This window comes from Rhinichthys klamathensis, unplaced genomic scaffold (assembly GCF_029890125.1).
Source record: "Rhinichthys klamathensis goyatoka isolate OS25496 unplaced genomic scaffold, OSU_Roscu_1.1 h1tg000114l_1, whole genome shotgun sequence".
In the NCBI taxonomy this organism is placed as follows: Eukaryota; Metazoa; Chordata; class Actinopteri; order Cypriniformes; family Leuciscidae; genus Rhinichthys; species Rhinichthys klamathensis.
In genome coordinates this window covers 2,155,001-2,172,779 of record NW_026606651.1, presented here as the reverse complement: position 1 = coordinate 2,172,779, position 17,779 = coordinate 2,155,001, and the positions used below count along the sequence as shown (strand labels likewise).

The 17,779-nt window shown below is 36.2% G+C and overlaps 1 protein-coding gene across 1 annotated transcript in view; it reads right to left on the bottom strand.

The window, feature by feature from the left end:
* Window positions 1-398: 398 nt before the first annotated feature.
* The window catches only part of prodhb (proline dehydrogenase (oxidase) 1b), a 24,732-nt gene continuing 7,351 nt past the window's right edge, over window positions 399-17,779 (bottom strand). The window contains exons 5-14 of the mRNA XM_056254771.1: window positions 17,611-17,675; window positions 17,388-17,504; window positions 14,667-14,740; window positions 14,285-14,366; window positions 13,027-13,119; window positions 10,781-10,927; window positions 10,043-10,218; window positions 3,912-4,010; window positions 1,604-1,692; window positions 399-676 (exon numbers count right to left, since the gene is read on the bottom strand). Coding sequence (XP_056110746.1) covers window positions 486-676; window positions 1,604-1,692; window positions 3,912-4,010; window positions 10,043-10,218; window positions 10,781-10,927; window positions 13,027-13,119; window positions 14,285-14,366; window positions 14,667-14,740; window positions 17,388-17,504; window positions 17,611-17,675 — 1,133 coding nt within the window. The 3' untranslated portion in view covers window positions 399-485. The remainder of the gene's footprint in view (window positions 677-1,603; window positions 1,693-3,911; window positions 4,011-10,042; window positions 10,219-10,780; window positions 10,928-13,026; window positions 13,120-14,284; window positions 14,367-14,666; window positions 14,741-17,387; window positions 17,505-17,610; window positions 17,676-17,779) is intronic.

Here is a 17,779-nt window from a genome sequence, read left to right as displayed (position 1 = left end):
CCAACTGTAAACTGTTCATCTTGTGTCAGCTATGATGCACACCTTTTACATTTTTGATATTACAATTAACTGTTAAATCATATTTATCCTAATACTTAATAAATATGTCTGACCAGCTATAGATGCTCCGTTTTCATAGTTACCAAAAATAAAACATTCAGACACATTATAGTAATGAGAATTTTGAGGCAAAATGTGCTTAATTGTCATGAAAATAATGACAAAGCAATGCAAAGACTTAAAATAGAGAAGATTCTAAAAATAGGCTTCATTTCTGTATGCAAAATACTTCACTTCTTATTTTGTATTTGTGATTTGTGTTTTGTGAGATTCACCCAAGTATTTTTTTTTTTAAATAAAGGATCCTATGTGTGCTATATCATAAAGAACAGCCTCAGTGAGAGTGTGAAAAAAGATTTATGAATGGATGGGTGAACAAGCAAAAAACAAAGGTAAGGAGTCTCTGGTGAGAAGTGGAGTGTGTTTTATAACGCAGGTGTGTAGAAGACTTCTCCACTGGCCAGTCGGCGCATGAGCTCTTTCCATAGGAGGTCTCTCTCCATCTGCACTCCTTTCATAAAGCCACGGTTCTCCTGTGCCCGGCGGGACAGATAGGGAATCACCTCGTTCACCGGACCATACGGAACGTACTTGTACACTGGGAATCCTGCCTGAGCTAGAGATTTGAACAGACAAGAAAATAATACCAATATTTTTCAGGGGTTTGTTGTTGTGGGTTGTTTATATCCCTTTCATTGACATACATTTTATAACTGTACTTTTTGGTAACACTTATATTGTATACTTTCATTAAAAGTACATATTAAATGCATACCAATAAATAATTTAATGTAAATAAAAATATTCTTTTATATATATATATATTATATAAATATTGTAAATATTGTATCTAGAGAATAAATATATAACTTAATTATATATACAAATATTTGTATAATATGTTATGTTAAGTATATATATTATATACTTTAAACTTTGTATATACTTTTTTCGAAATTAATAGAAAAATGTATATATTCAATTTGTAATATATATATATACTGTATATATATATATATATATATTTTTTAAATGGGTTTATTTTGAGATAAAGGAAAGATGAAGAAACATGAAACAAGTACAACTATGAGGAAATTATACTAAATTGCATAAATGATACTAAATTATTTTAATCCAGAATACTTTTATTTTTTATATCAGTTTTTTATCTTAAAATAAAATAAGCGTTAACTGAAAAAAAAAATAATAATAACAATACTTATTTTCATTTTGATGTTCAAAAATAACTTAACAAACTGAAATATAAATTAACAAAACTACATAGACAAGTAAAAAAAAAAAAAGTAAAAAAAAAACAACTAAAACTTCAACTAAAATAAAAATGAATAAAGAGATAAAAACAATTAAAATATTACAACAATTTTTAATAGCATCTCAATTAAAATAAAATAACACTGGTTTAAAATTAACAGGCGTTATTGTAAAGTTTTGCTGTGATTTCACTAACGTGATCACTGAACTTGATCACATAAGTGAATTTAGTAACTGTGTGTGTGTGTGTGTGTGTGTGTGTGTGGTTCACCTAACGGAAAGCTGATTTGGTCACACATTCCCAAGAGCTGGCCGAAGTACACCTTCTTATCTGTGGGTGCCAGACCCATTTCATTCATCCTGTTAGACCATAAACACACAGAGCGCCGTCACAGAAAGTGAAAAATGAGAGACGCCCCTTCGGCAAGGTCATTTAATACCGGATACATTCCGGTGATTGCTCACTCAAACTTTCACACCGTCTTATCAGTTACAGCCATTACACGCAGGAACAAGACACATTCTGAGACACTTAGGCTGATGTTAAGTGTGAATTGATGTAAGAGGAGGATAACTAGTGTGTACTTCCATACGAATCATGCCCTGGCGACACTCTTTGACATTGTGACGGAGAATGTTAATGACATCTGTCATTGGGACACCTTTGTCAAATGAGGTTACACCCCTAAGGAGTGATTACATAAAATTAATGATTGAACATTATTATTAATGTACACAAATTAATGTACTCCCAGTGGGATCTAAATGTACTTGGCTATCCAGAGGAGAACCATATATCAAAGAACAGAACCTAAACTACACTATAAATGTGAGTTTCTCTGTGCTTAATATCTCTCAACTTTATGTCCAGATGTTGATTTTTATTCTATCTAACACATATCAACATGCAGTCATTTAATTTTGTAACTTTTCTATGTATACATTATTGATACACACTATCATTCAAAGGTTTGGGGTTCAGTACGATTTTTGAATACTTTTATTCAGCAAAAATGCATTCAATTGATCAAAAGTGACAGTAAAGACTGTTTCTATTTCAAATAAATGCTTTTATTTTGAACTTTTTATTCATTAAAGAATCCAGAAACAAATGTATCATGGCTTCCACAAAAATATGAAGCAAAACAACTGTTTTCAACATTGATAATAATAAGAAATGTTTCTTGAGCAGCAAATCAGCATATTAGAATGATTTCTGAAGGATCATGTGACACTGAAGACTGGAGTAATGATGATGAAAATGCAGATTTCCATCACAGGAATAAATTATAATAATTATCAAATGGGAAACAGTTATTTTAAATTGTAATAATATTTCACAAATAATTTTTTTTACTGTATTTTTGACCAAATTAATTCAGTCTTGGTGAACATAAGACTTCTTTCAAAACATTCATAAAAATTTTGAGGTCGGTACGATTTTTTGTTAAATATGACAGATTCTCTGGTTCGCTATCTTTGTGGGGACTCTCCAAAGACGTAATGGTCACCTACCCCCCACCCCCACACAAACACACACACACACACACACAAAATGTACCGTATATATGTCAAATCTCTCATATTTTATCCATTTAAGGTACACAAACTTTTATGTACACCAAATGTATATAAATCGTTATACAAAATAAAAAATCCAGATAAATATCACCTAAATTTTATTCTGTCATTTCCAATCAAGCTGTATTTTTATTTTTGGGAAAAAAAATATTATATAATTATATGAAAAAAATTCTAGCTAGGCCTATGCAAATAGCCTTAACGGAATAGTTCACCCAAACATTTTAATTTGCTGTTAATTTACTGACTCTCAGGCCATCCAATATATAGGTGACTTTTTTTTACTCAGTAAAGAAGATTTATTGCTGAAACCGTGGTCCTTGGTGATTCATATAATTAAAGTCAATGGCTACTGTTAATTTGAGAGTCAAAAAAACATATACAGGCAAAACAAAAGTAATACCCGTGGCTCCCGACAGTGCATTGAGGTCTTAAGAAGCGAAACGATTTAACATTATTTACAACCTATAATCCACAAAATAGTGCTTGCTTGTGCTTATCCTGGATGCCGTAACCTCACGACCGTTTGCCAGGGGCTGTGGATTACAGGTAATAACGTTGTAAATTATGTTCGGTTTCTTGCACAGACCAATCCGTTTGGCTTCATAAGACCTCAATGTATCGTCAGGAGCCACAGGTATAAATTTTGTTTTGCCTGTATATGTTTTTTTGACTCTCAAAGTAACGGTAGCCATTATATGAATCACAAAAGACCACGGTTTAAGCTATAAATACTGTTCTACTGAAGAAAACAAGTCACCTACATATTGGATGGCCTGAGGGCGAGTACATTAAGAGCACATTTTCATTTTTGGGTGAACTATCCCTTTAACAAGATAAAGGAGTCAGCCATTGCATTCCAAAATGTAATTTCAACAATCATCATTTCCACCACAAAATGAATGGATATTTGAGTTGTGCTGGAAATGACATGTTCATGATGACTCATACAGGATATAATTGAAAGAGAGAAGGAGAGTATAACAAAAGTGTCCTACCTTCGGAGTGCATGCTTGACGGTGTCTAGATTGTGTGATGCCACCATGACATTTGCTTTCTTATTCTGTTCGATCTCCTCCAGCACGTAATCCAGACACCTGAAAGACACCAGCTGCTCATGAATCATCCTGGTTTCGGTCTGCACTTTCAGCCAACATTTTAACTTGACTGTTGACCGCCAAACACAAAATCTTTTGAAAAGATCAGATTTATTTTGAAAGCTGTCAGAATGTACCTTAATCATAAGAGGCTTACCTATGGTGAGATAAGCCAAGAGTATAGATAAATCTCTCCTGCCTTTGAAACATTCTGTCAGCACATAGACCGTCTGAATGAAGCACAGTTCAGGGTAAGTATGATGTTCAGATAAGGACCTATATTTTACAAGTATTTTAGGACTGTTGATCTGGACTCAGAAACTACTTGGCCATGTCATCTCGCTCCTTAAAGGGTTAGTTCACCCAAAAATGAAAATTATGTTGTTAATGACTCACCCTCATGTCGTCCCAAGCCCGTAAGACCTCCGTTCATCTTCTGAAGACAGTTTAAGATATTTTAGATTTAGTCCGAGAGTTTTCTGTCCCTCCATTGAAAATGTATGTACGGTATACTGTCCTTGTCCAGAAAGGGAATAAAGACATCATCAAAGTAGTCCATGTGACATCAGTGGGTTAGTTAGAATGTTAATAAATGTGAATGTGAAATGTGAATAAAGTCATTGTTTTTGTTATTTTTGGACCAAAATGTATTTTCGATGCTTCAAAACATTCTAACTAACCCACTGATGTCACATGGACTACTTTGATGATGTCTTTATTCCCTTTCTGGACAAGGACAGTACCGTACATACATTTTCAATGGAGGGACAGAAAACTCTCGGACTAAATCTAAAATATCTTAAACTGTGTTCCGAAGATGAACGGAGGTCTTACGGGCTTGAGACGACATGAGGGTGAGTCATTAACCCTCTGGGGACCAAGGGTTTTTTGAGGCCCTTGGGATGTTTTGACATGCACTGACATTTGTGCTTTTTTCAGTTATTTATAAACATGTTAATGGCAAAGGTGTAAATTCACTCTATATAGCACAAACGGGGCTACCATAATCTGTGAGCAACATGTATTTACATGTTTGTATTTTTGAGAGAATATTATTTATGCATTATTGAAAAACTTAAAAATAAAAGTTTCTGAAATAAAGCCACAAAACACATATTGATTATTTCTTCACAAGACTTTTGAAAATTGTATCACATAGTCTAGAATATTTGCTCCAAAACTATGTGAGAATCATCCTGACTACTCATTCAGATAAGTCAATAAATTCTTTTAGAATGTGTATGACGTGTTTAGTGTGAGAAAGCTTTATGCAGGGAGGCGTGATCTCTCATTAATATGTATGGCATTTCACACCTGAGAAAGACAAAGACCCTCCCATAATGGCCCTATTAGGTGCTATCAGGCCCTTATGAGGAGCCTTGCACAAAGAATGAGGAGATTTAAAAAAGAATGGCTTTTAGATTGTTTGGATTTATCTACAACCCAACACAATCCAAAGATACACAACAAAGGACTGGTTTCTGGTTAAAATTGCTTTTTAATTATATATATATACACACACACACACTGCTTAGAATAAGTGAAAACACCCATGCTAAAGTTGACTAAAAAGAGGAATAAAAAATCTTAATGCCTTAATTAAAAAAATGTGGAAAACTCCAACCTTTAGGGAAATGAATAATGTCCCTGAATTCTTTGTGAATGAATAATGTGTCGCAAATAATTAAATGTTCTTCTTTAAAATACAGGGTGCATACGTCTGGACACTTCTATCACACACCCTTCACCATATAGACATGGTTTTATTTCAGTTCAAAGTTAGAGTTGGAAACGTCTTGAAAAGAAAATACCGGTAGTCTTTTTCCATAAATGTCTTAGTTTGATCATACATATTTCAAAGTTGAGGATTCATTATTTTCATATAGCTTTCATTGGAACAAACATCTTAGTTGATTAGTTTATTGACAAAACATAAGCTTATTTGATGTCTTTATTTTGAAGCTTATTTTAAGCTTATTTGATGCTTATTTGATTTGAAAAACTTTATCCAAAACTAGTCAAAGAAATGTTATTTTATTTCGTCTGTAAGTGCGTATCTGTGCGTTCATTCATTCACACACACACACACACACACACACACACACACACACACACACACACACACACACACACACACACAGAAACATGATTCACAAAACAGTAGGCTATGCTATTTTTCCGTTTACAGACACTAACGTTATTCTATATCGCGATTAGAACAAAGCACAAAACACTTACACTTCTCAGCTGAATCTGTTGCTCCTCCTCGAAGTGAAACCAGCACTTGTTCTGTGGTAAATGTCCCAGGATTATTCCTCATAGCCGCGCAAGACGAATCTTAATCTGACTAAAAAATATAGTGCGTTTACAGCATTTGCCTGGGGGCGTTTATCTATTTTGCAAATGGCCTCAACACATTATCTTATGAATCGCGCTCTGCGAGTGGGTGTGAACAAATTAACGATAATGAGCTGAGACAGGAGAAACTGTACTTCTCTTTAGTTTCAGACAGATTACATTGCAGGAGAATATTTGTTTTAAATGTGAATTGTTTTATTTAAAAGTAGAAATTTAAAGCGTTCTTTAGACGTATGTTTCATGTTTGTGTGATAAGTATTAGCGGAGTTTCCGTTCATTTTCCAGACATGTTTCAGAAAGATTTTTGCGGAGACAGAGTGAGCTGAAAGCGCACCCTATTTATTTTATTTATTTAAAAAAAAACACAAGGTTTTGATGTTAATGTGAGTGTACACAAAAAAAGAAGACCCTCTATAGTTTATAACCATGTATTGATTTTATTTATATGACCATAAATGACGGAGTATTTTAAGTCTATGTTGCTGCTATGTGAAAAAAAAAAACAGCAAAACGCGCGGGCGCGTTCTTGGTCCCCAGAGGGTTAATGACATAACTTTCATTTTTGGGTGAACTAACCCTTTAAAGAGAGGCAAAGTGAATATGATGCATTTCCTGAATCATTACTTTCTCATTAAATGAAGAATTTTTGCCATAATTCTCTGTTCCTAGACAGCATTTTAGGCATTAAATGCCAGTGGTTCTCAACCGGGGGGCCGGGGCTCTCTATAGCAGTGTTTCCCAACACTATTCCTGGAGGCACACCAACACTACACATTTTCCAACTCTTCCTAATCAGACACACCTGATTCAACTCATTAGCTTGTTAGCAGAGAATCCAAGAACAGAAATATCAAAGCCAGTGGATGACAAGCCTGCAGCCAGTAGCCAAAAAAGCGTAACGGCTAATGCTAATGCCCTGGCGGTACGCAGGGAAGCAAACGTTTTTTTTGAACGGATGACAACGGAGAAGAGGCTTCACTACACTGAATAAACCGCTTTTGTGAGGAAATAGCTTATCATTTAATGAATCGACTGCCTGACCACTAATCTTCACCATGTTTTACGCTACACAATACTTTTGTTGGGAACGATATGTACATTTTACTATGATAAAAATGTTATTTAATAAGAGAAGGCAGAGAAGGGAAAGTCGTGACATGACTCATTTACGGCATTACCATAGCATTTAATGAGTGATTTTGTATATTGTCGAAAAAAGTTTTTAAAAAATACAGATGTTTTCTTTCTTTGGCTTTCAGGTTTTGCCAGTTATGATAAGACTTAAATTGTAATGACTATAACTGCATGTATGCATATGACGCTGATTTGCATTTTATTGAATTACAGAAAATGAGTGATTTAATTATAAATATTTTGTTGTATTGTATGTTGTTTAATGAAAAAGTTTTAAAGTTTTCTTTCTATCGCTGCTAGGTTATTGTAATGTGTGCCTAATGATGATAATATAACGCTTTTTAATAAATGATGGTAAAAAAAAAGACATATCATTTTAATGAATTAATTATGTATTAAATTACAATTAAGTTTTTAAATGTGTTTTTATGTGACCAGCAGTGACTAGTACTTAGAGCTAATAGAGATATTCACGCTTTTTTCTGCAGTAAAGACAATGCGGTCCTACCGTAACTTTACTAGCAATATAATACCAAATATAGAACATTTATTCACAAGACCAATGCTCTAATAATCCACAAGAAACTAATTAACGTAAACTGTAACTCACTGTCACAAAACTTTAAACGGTTTGAAATGACGTCACTGCCATTACACGATAGGCTGATGTGCCTCACATGATCCAAGTTAGCCGTTACGCTTTCTCCAATGGTAAGAGACACAGACCCTCTCATCTCCCAATAATAAGACAATCTATGGAAATATATGGGTCAGATTAAGGGAGACATCCAAAATGTGCACTGTTGGTGTGCCTCCAGGAACAAGGTTGGGAAACGCTGCTCTAGAAGGCCTCAGTAGACTTTCAGGGGGTCACAAAATGATGTAAAAATTATTTAAAATAAGGTCAAACAACTTTAAAATAGCCAATCAGCTTTAAAAAAATTCAAGATGACTGACATAATAAAATTATATAAATCCTCTTTCATTTGTCTTCTTCAACAATTTCCATTTCTATTGAAGAACCAGGGTTCTCATAGTCTTGGAAAACCTTGAACTTTAGACAAGGCTTAAAGGGGCCATATAATGTTAATATGAATGTTTAGGGTCTAAATGAAAACTTTGTAATATACTTTTATAAAAAATTATCATTAGTATTTTAAGAAATCACTCATTTTACCTGGTCAAAAACAGCTCTGTTTTCAGCACGCCGTTTCAGTGCATATGCCTTTAAATGATAATGAGCTTTGCTGACTCCGCCCCTCTGTTCTGCGGGCGTTTCGACACAACGCACGTGGAGTGTTGCCTTGACAACAGTTGAGGGTATATTTTGGAGAGAGAATGGCAGCGGGATTCTCTGAGGACTCGTATCAGTTTGAACCGGAGTCGGACCCGGAACAAGATGGCGGCCCCGAAGAAGTTCGACAATTAAGGCTCGAACAGGACGTTTCTGAATGGTTGGTTAACGTAATGTCACTTTGATCTATTTTTGTATGGACTGGCAGGGTAGAGAAGTGAGATACGAACGCTATGTGTTTACTGATATATACGTTAGTTCATTGACAGATTGACGTTACAACTAATGGTCATGAAAAACTTTTTTCCGCGATTTGCAAAGATTAATATAAAGGTTAACAAAACTGTGGTCTGTGTTGAAACGCTTCTGTCAATCAACAATCGTGAGAGGGGCGTCCGTTTTATTGACGTCACAAAAACGAACGGCTCAATTTGAGGCAGGGGAAAACATAAGGAGATTAAAACAAAAACACTGAATGGATTTTTATCATTATATGATGGTTGTGTACAGGCACTCCCAATCATCTTGTAAAAGTGCATGTACCATTATATGACCCCTTTAAGACTAGTCCCTGACTAAAATGCATGTTTGAGCTGTTTTAACTGAAAGCAACTTGTACTGGCATATCTTAAAATATGTCAGTGCCATTGTTTTGTGTCAAGATGCACACCAGTATTGTTTTTTTGTTTTTCCAGAGCACATTTATAAAAGCTACTCAAATGCCCTAATTGAAGGACTAATCCTGACTTAATCTAAGCCCTGTCTGTGAAACGGGGCCATCCAGAGATCAAGTCTGTAGATATCAAACAAATGTAATATTATAGTACCATTAGAAATCAAGTGTATAATATCATTCAAACTATCAAAAAACTAAACATATGACTAATGGCAGCTTATATTTGAAATTTGGCTTTAATATGAGCTAAGAGATGACAGAGATGTGGGCTGAAAGTGGGAGTCCATGGCCACCCTGTTCCAGCGGCCCTGCATCAGACTCTATTGGAATCAGCTGTGAGTGTTAGTTGAGTCTCTTGTGTGTTTTTTGTGAGTAGCTCTATTTGTTTTCCATGGGTGAGTGACCGTTAATGGAGCTGCTGCCCAAGAAGAGCTTTTAGATGAGTCACTTAAGAGGGTCCATTTCAGTTCAGATGCTGCCGTAGAAAGTACACAACAAGGCAGCTCACTAGTTTTCAGGAACAGACTTCAAATGTGCAATTCTCAAGGAAGAATTTGGAACATTTCTTGCCTGTGGTACATTCTGTTAGTACATTCGTAGTCGGGGTTGATGGGGTCTTCGTATCCAATCTCCGCTGCTCGGCTTCTCTCCTGGTACATGTAAGCCCCCCTTACCAACTTGGCACCGAAACACCAGCCCTCCCTTCTCGATAGCTCAACGTCCATGGACACATTATCAAATGCCTCCTGAGCACAGAGAATTCATTATGTTAGAACAGATTACCTTACTTTAAAGGCAACATTTCAGGAAATTAAAGAGATCGTTCACCCTAAAATTACAAATCTAAAATTCCTTAAAATTCCCTCTGAGACTTGCGCTCATCTTCGGAACACAAATTAAGATATTTTTAATGAAATCTGAGAAATTTCTGTCCCGAGATTGAAAGTCCATTCATCGCCCCCATGAAAGACATGAAAGTCTTATGGGTTTGGAGTGAGGGTAAGTAATTGATGACAGAATTTTCATTTATGGGTGAACTATCCTTTCTCTTCTGAATATAATATAACTTGTAAACGTGTTTAATTGTCACCATCATCAATTTCAATGCAAAGTTAGATTGCAAGCACCACAGTGTTAAATATCAGTTTTGATTTTGCTTTGTCTAAATGTTATCCTGTTATAACAGCATGTTTTCTGCACAGCATCTAACCATCTCACTGTAGGTACAGCCCAGAATATCATCTGATCCACGTTAACACCCTTCATATGTGCCAGACGTGTGTGTGTGTGTGTGTGTGCCAGGCTCACTTTGAGGTAGCACTGATAGGTGTTGAAAATGACAGCTTTGTCTGTGTTGAAGATTCTCTTCATCTCCACAGTAAGTCTGCTGATGGCAGGCTGGAAATATGTCTGTTCGGCATCCACCATCAGCCTGACGCCATTTTCCACGGCATGCTGTTCAGCACATGAGAAGCAGGCAGTGTAACAGTGAGGTAAAAACACATTCATCAGCTGACAACAAAAAAAAGGATAATATTGCCACAGACTGTCTTTCCTGGCATAACCAAGGATTTGTCAACAAATAATGATGCTATAAACCTCTGCAATAATAATGTTGATGATACAGTGGTGCTAAAAAGTATTCGGACACTTAACGTTCGCATCTCATTGCATTACATAACAAAATAACAATCCAAGTGGCATTTATTTTAAAGAAAGATTGCACATGCACGCTTTGCAAACAAACATTTCACATTCAAAGTAGTTTGATAGATTTAAAAGCTAAAACATGTTCATAATTAATGTGATGTTCAAACGTTTGGGACTGGTTAGATTTCTTAATGTTTTTAAAAGAAGTCTCTTATGCTCACCAAGGCTGGATTTATTGTATCAAAATACTGTAATATTATGTTTTTTTATTTTACTGTATTTTCAAAACGTGATGCAAAGCTGAATTTTCAGCCTCATTACTCCAGGCTTAAGTGTAACAAAATCCTTCAGAAATCATTATAATATGCTGATTTGCTGCTCAAGAAATATTTCTTATTATTCATATCCAATTTATAAACTGTTGTGCTGCTTAATATTTTTGTGGAAACTGCTAAATTTGTCTTCAGGATTCTTATATGTAACATTATAATGCCTTTGTACATTTATTAACCCTCTGGGGTCCTTCGGCCCAAATGGACCCGAAGCATTTAAATAATTTTTTTTTTTAAATCATAGCTTTATCGGAATGGTCCGAAATTTGGCGACTTTGTTGGTACTTGGTATATGAACACCCAAAAAAATTGGGGACAGGATTTGAATAGTCTAAGTGGTTGTAAAAAAAATAGTCACACTCAGGACCTTCGCGTCCAAATGGACCCGCATAGGAAATGAATGGGAAATTGGCAAAAATGTGAAAATACAGAATTATTTTGTGCGTACAATCTACAAATCAGCCACGATCCAGAAAAAAAGCACACAACAGTGAAGGGGTGAATCTATAAAACATCAAGAGTGCAAAACAGACACATCCACACACACACACTTTTATACACATACACACTAATAAATTCAGATTACATATGGGTTTTGAATTTTTAAAATGCTCAGTTTGTCCACCAGATGGCATCCATCTCATTTCAAAAATTGCTTTCATGAGGCCTAGGCTTGACTATAAAATGAAATACAGCTTTAATTTTTTATTTTTTTATTTTTTTTTTATTATATTCAATGGGGAAAAAATGGGTCATAATTATTGCATTAATATTAATTATAAATCATTTTTATTTTTGAAATTATCTCAAAACACCAAAAAAGAAAAGAAAAAATATTATAAAAAACAAGTAAAAAAAAAAATATATATTTTTTTTTTAATAAATATTAATCCCACCCTTCCGGCCCATTTGGACCCAAAGGTCCTGAGTGTGACTCTGAAATGAAGGACACCAGAGGGTTAAAACACTTTTGATACATTTAATTAATCCATGCTGAATAAAAGGAATTTTTTTTTTTTTTACTGACCGCATCTTTTGAACGGTAGTGTACATCTCCCGGTAACATGAACTATTGCAGCAAGCCTACCGGCGCCACAGCAAAATGGGTTCCCACTGCTCAGGGTGTGTGTGTCCACGGTTTGCAGTGTGTGTTCACTAATCACTACTCCTAATATGTGTGTGGACTAACGTGGATGGGTACTATACTTGGACATCACATGTCACTTTCCCTTTCAATTTGAAGAAAAAACTGTTTTATGAAATCTCAAAACTTTGTTTGATTTGGTACTTCCAGGCTGAAAAACAGGAAGCACTGAGCCTACCATGAGTCTCACAGCTTGTACTGCTTGTACCAGAGGCCTTTCACAGTGCGACATAAACCCGATACATGTTCCTCACATTAAGTCGACGGGGCGGAACAACTCTCTAACCTCCACACTCTGCTGAAGGCTTTCTCAAAATCAATCTCTGTTACATTCTTCATCCATGACTTTCTGGTAGACCATGACCTTCTGACACTCCGCATGAATACCACAGGAGAAACATAAGAGGAACAACAGCCAATGAACGCACCTTAGCCAACACATCCAGTCGCTGCAGCATCCTTTTCATCTGCCTTTCCTCTTCCTCCGTGAACTTGGACAAAAGAGGCTCCAACTGACCAGTCTGTTCAAAATACATAAATATATTTAAAAAAAAAAGAAAGATATTCAGAATTTGAACACCTATGGGTGCATTTTTATTTTTTTATTTAAGTGAATCTCAGTAATAATAATAACTTTTTTCAGTCTCTTATTGGGTTTTGGGGGGGGGGGGGGGGGGGGGGGATTCAAAAAACGCAGAGCTGAAGTTAAAAGTTCAATTTTTAAAAAACGCATCTCTAGACCTTGCGCTTTTTTCCGTTCTACTGGCCTGCATCTCGCAATTTTAACATAAAAAAACGTGTTCTGTGTGAACAGGCCCTAACATGCCAACTTCCGCTGCTCAAATGCCCAATTTTGGAGAGGAACAACCTGTCTGATTTTTGGAAACCTGTTTGGAAACAATATTTATTAGTGGTGCTTGCTAATTGTTATTGCTCATACTTTTTCACTTAAATTTTTGTTTAATTTTTAGTATTTAGTAATGTGCTTGTCATTTTCAATATTTTAAAATAAATAATAATAATTGCATATATATATATATATATATATATATATTATTTGAATATTAATTAAAATATTAATATTATTTAATATTTAAAATGTATAATTATTATAAATAATACATATATTTAGGTTTAAATTATTTTTATTTCAGTTTTAGTTTATTTCCAGTTGGTACTTTTAGTTCTTCAACTTAAACATTTCAGTTAGTTGCCAAGACAGCATTTCTATTTTTCATTTAATGTAGTTTTTTTTCCAAATATTTACATTTTAGCTTAGCTAAAATTTACTCTTAGCTTTATTTAATTTTTTTTTTATAGTTTTAGTTGATGCTTATAACACCGATATAAAACAAATAACTCAAATTATTCATTAGCAACCACATAGAAAAGCACCAGTAACATTTTAAAAGTATTATTTTTATGCTGAAACATTCACCTTAACATTATACAACAAATAAATGAAGACTATCTTCTGCGCTTGTGATGGAAGCCTCTTGTTTCTCTTCCAGGCAGAATTCCATACTATACCATGTCTTCATAATCAAATTACCTGGGAAAAACTCAAAACTGTGAAGGGCTTTTGCAGTGTTCATAGAACCAATTAGACCAATTGAGAAATCCATAACCCTCTTAATTTATGCTGTGGTTGAGGTATCCGTTATCCGTTTCTTGCCGTCTGCCTACCTGCAGGTTTGGGACAACTAGTAGATTGGATATCTTTGTCCTCTCGTCGATCAGACTGTTCCAGTCCAGCATGTCCACCATGCTTCGGGAAACAAATACAATATAGCATTTATATTTAAGCAGATGATGTTTTAGAACATCAAATGACTTGCGAGCATCATTACAGAACTGGTCGATTCACTGGAGCAAATTGCTCTTATATGAGGTACAAAGGGGTTTAGTTGACTCAAAGGGGGCAAGCAGGGCAGTGTAATGGAGCACCCGTAGAATAGTCCTTGAGTAGCTCTCCTCAGTTCATAAGATAACTTCATTGTCTGCCATTGATTGGGTTGATTTACAAGTCTGAGTGTTAGAACAGCTACGGGAAACTGGTGTTTCTCACCCTGATGAGTGCAGTCGTCCATCAGAGAAGCAGCTCTGAATGTTGCCCTGAGCTCCCAGCCTGGCTAGACATGTCTGCAAAGAAAACACACTTTTTATTCATCAGACCAAACACTCCAAAAAGACTGTGATTAAAGGAAAAATTCAGCCGAAATGAACCCAGCGAAGGTTTAGAGTTCCATGGAACACAAAATGATACATTTTGAAGAATGTTACAGTTCTTAAGGCCTGTTCACACCAACTATAACGATAACTATTATAGCGTTCACACTAGGGGTTGCACAGACTAGTCGACTTTAATGCCCTGCCATGATGCTTTAACCTTGATGTCCACTAGTCGCTGATCATTGCCTATACAGGGCGCAACAGGATAAGAAATCTTTGAAGTCTACTTTTACGTTTCGTTTCCAAAAGATTGAATGACAAATAAATGCATACTCCAAGAGCACTCCAAAAGATATTTTTGATTATGACATCTGAATACTCAATTTTGATCTGGTGAATGCACATGCAAGCGCTTTCTAAACTAATGTGCTGCTGCATTGTAAAGCACACACGTACAGACAGAAGCACATCACGTGCAGATCGTGCACACAGAAACATTGAGGAACATTCGAAACCCCCACAGACCCGGTGTGAACGGGCCTTTACTCTCCAAAAAAAAAAAAACATTCTATATGACATTACATTCTATATGACAAGTTAAATGACAGCTTTGCAATATTTTCAAAATTCAAGCTGAATAAAAAAAGTAGCTCTCATATATTACACTCACCTAAAGGGTTATTAGGAACACCTGTTCAATTTCTCATTAATGCAATTATCTAATCAACCAATCACATGGCGGTTGCTTCAATGCATTTAGGGGTGTGGTCCTGGTCAAGACAATCTCCTGAACTCCAAACTGAATGTCAGAATGGGAAAGAAAGGTGATTTAAGCAATTTTGAGCGTGGCATGGTTGTTGGTGCCAGACGGGCCGGTCTGAGTATTTCACAATCTGCTCAGTTACTGGGATTTTCACGCACAACCATTTCTAGGGTTTACAAAGAATGGTGTGAAAAGGGAAAAACATCCAGTATGCGGCAGTCCTGTGGGCGAAAATACCTTGTTGATGCTAGAGGTCAGAGGAGAATGGGCCGACTGATTCAAGCTGATAGAAGAGCAACTTTGACTGAAATAACCACTCGTTACAACCGAGGTATGCAGCAAAGCATTTGTGAAGCCACAACACGCACAACCTTGAGGCGGATGGGCTACAACAGCAGAAGACCCCACCGGGTACCACTCCTCTCCACTACAAATAGGAAAAAGAGGATACAATTTGCAAGAGCTCACCAAAATTGGACAGTTGAAGACTGGAAAAATGTTGCCTGGTCTGATGAGTCTCGATTTCTGTTGAGACATTCAGATGGTAGAGTCAGAATTTGGCGTAAACAGAATGAGAACATGGATCCATCATGCCTTGTTACCACTGTGCAGGCTGGTGGTGGTGGTGTAATGGTGTGGGGGATGTTTTCTTGGCACACTTTAGGCCCCTTAGTGCCAATTGGGCATCGTTTAAATGCCACGGCCTACCTGAGCATTGTTTCTGACCATGTCCATCCCTTTATAGCCACCATGTACCCATCCTCTGATGGCTACTTCCAGCAGGATAATGCACCATGTCACAAAGCTCGAATAATTTCAAATTGGTTTCTAGAACATGACAATGAGTTCACTGTACTAAAATGGCCCCCACAGTCACCAGATCTCAACCCAATAGAGCATCTTTGGGATGTGGTGGAACGGGAGCTTCGTGCCCTGGATGTGCATCCCAAAAATCTCCATCAACTGCAAGATGCTATCCTATCAATATGGGCCAACATTTCTAAAGAATGCTTTCAGCACCTTGTTGAATCAATGCCACATAGAATTAAGGCAGTTCTGAAGGCGAAAGGGGGTCAAACACAGTATTAGTATGGTGTTCCTAATAATCCTTTAGGTGAGTGTGTATGCACATCTGCACATCTTGGAGGATTTTGAGCCAATAACAACTTATATAACAGTGCTTTCAGCACACAAAGCTAATATATATTGGGAATTTTATGTGGGTTTTAATGGTGCTTTCTTTGTCCTTTTTGTAGTTTCACATTGCATGGCCGGAGTATAATTAATGTATGCAAAATAACAGGGTGTAACTTCTTCTTTTGAAAGAATTTCTCCTTTTGTGTTCCACGGAAGTAAGAAGCTGATGACAGAATTTTCTGAATTGGTGCACTAATATAATGCACATTAATATGTATTTGCATAATGAGTGAAAAGATTCAAATATGCTTATGTTTTTAATGACATTTTGGTGATTATGTGGTAGTTAAGTGGTTAAAAATCTAGGCTATTAAAGTTCAAACCTCACGTGTCAATTCATGCAGAATCACAATTGTACCCTTGAGCAAAACCTTTACTTAGGTTTGTCTAGTGGAAATGATCTTGTATAAATGTCCCATGTAAGTTGCTTTAGAAACAAGTGTCTGCTAAAAGACTACTTAATTATTTATTGTCATGTTAATTACATTTTGCCATTAAAATGAATGCAGCTCGTACAGTCTAGTCATTGCAATACAGCCTCCAGTTGCTTGCTGTATGTCAGATTTTACAGATGCCTTACAGTCCTTTTTCAATATTAAACACGCTTTAGTGTCGGTTGATCTGTTCGTTTGGCCGCGGTTTGAACCCAAAGCATACCTGCAATTGCTCTAGATCCAGTTTCTGCTCCAGCACCTCCACACCATCTTTCCCCTGCTTGGCAGCCAGGAAACTAAAAAAACGTCTCCACTTCACCAGCACCTCGGAGAACTGGAGCTACAGACACCCGAGGGGAGGATGAAGAGCCCGTTTAGTTCACCAAGGTGATGGATTTTAACCCGTGTGTTCTGATGAATGAACCCTGCCTGAACCTCAGTCTTACCAGGAATTGTGGGCGCCCCAGGGCAGTCATCTTAATAGCCGAGAAGCCATCTTCAGAACTTCCACCTGAGTAGGCAGGTGATTTTCTTTTAGAGTTATTTTAGAGGTAACTGCAGCAATGAAAGTGAAACTGCCTTTTTAAGAGCAATTTTCCAGGAACACTGAATGAA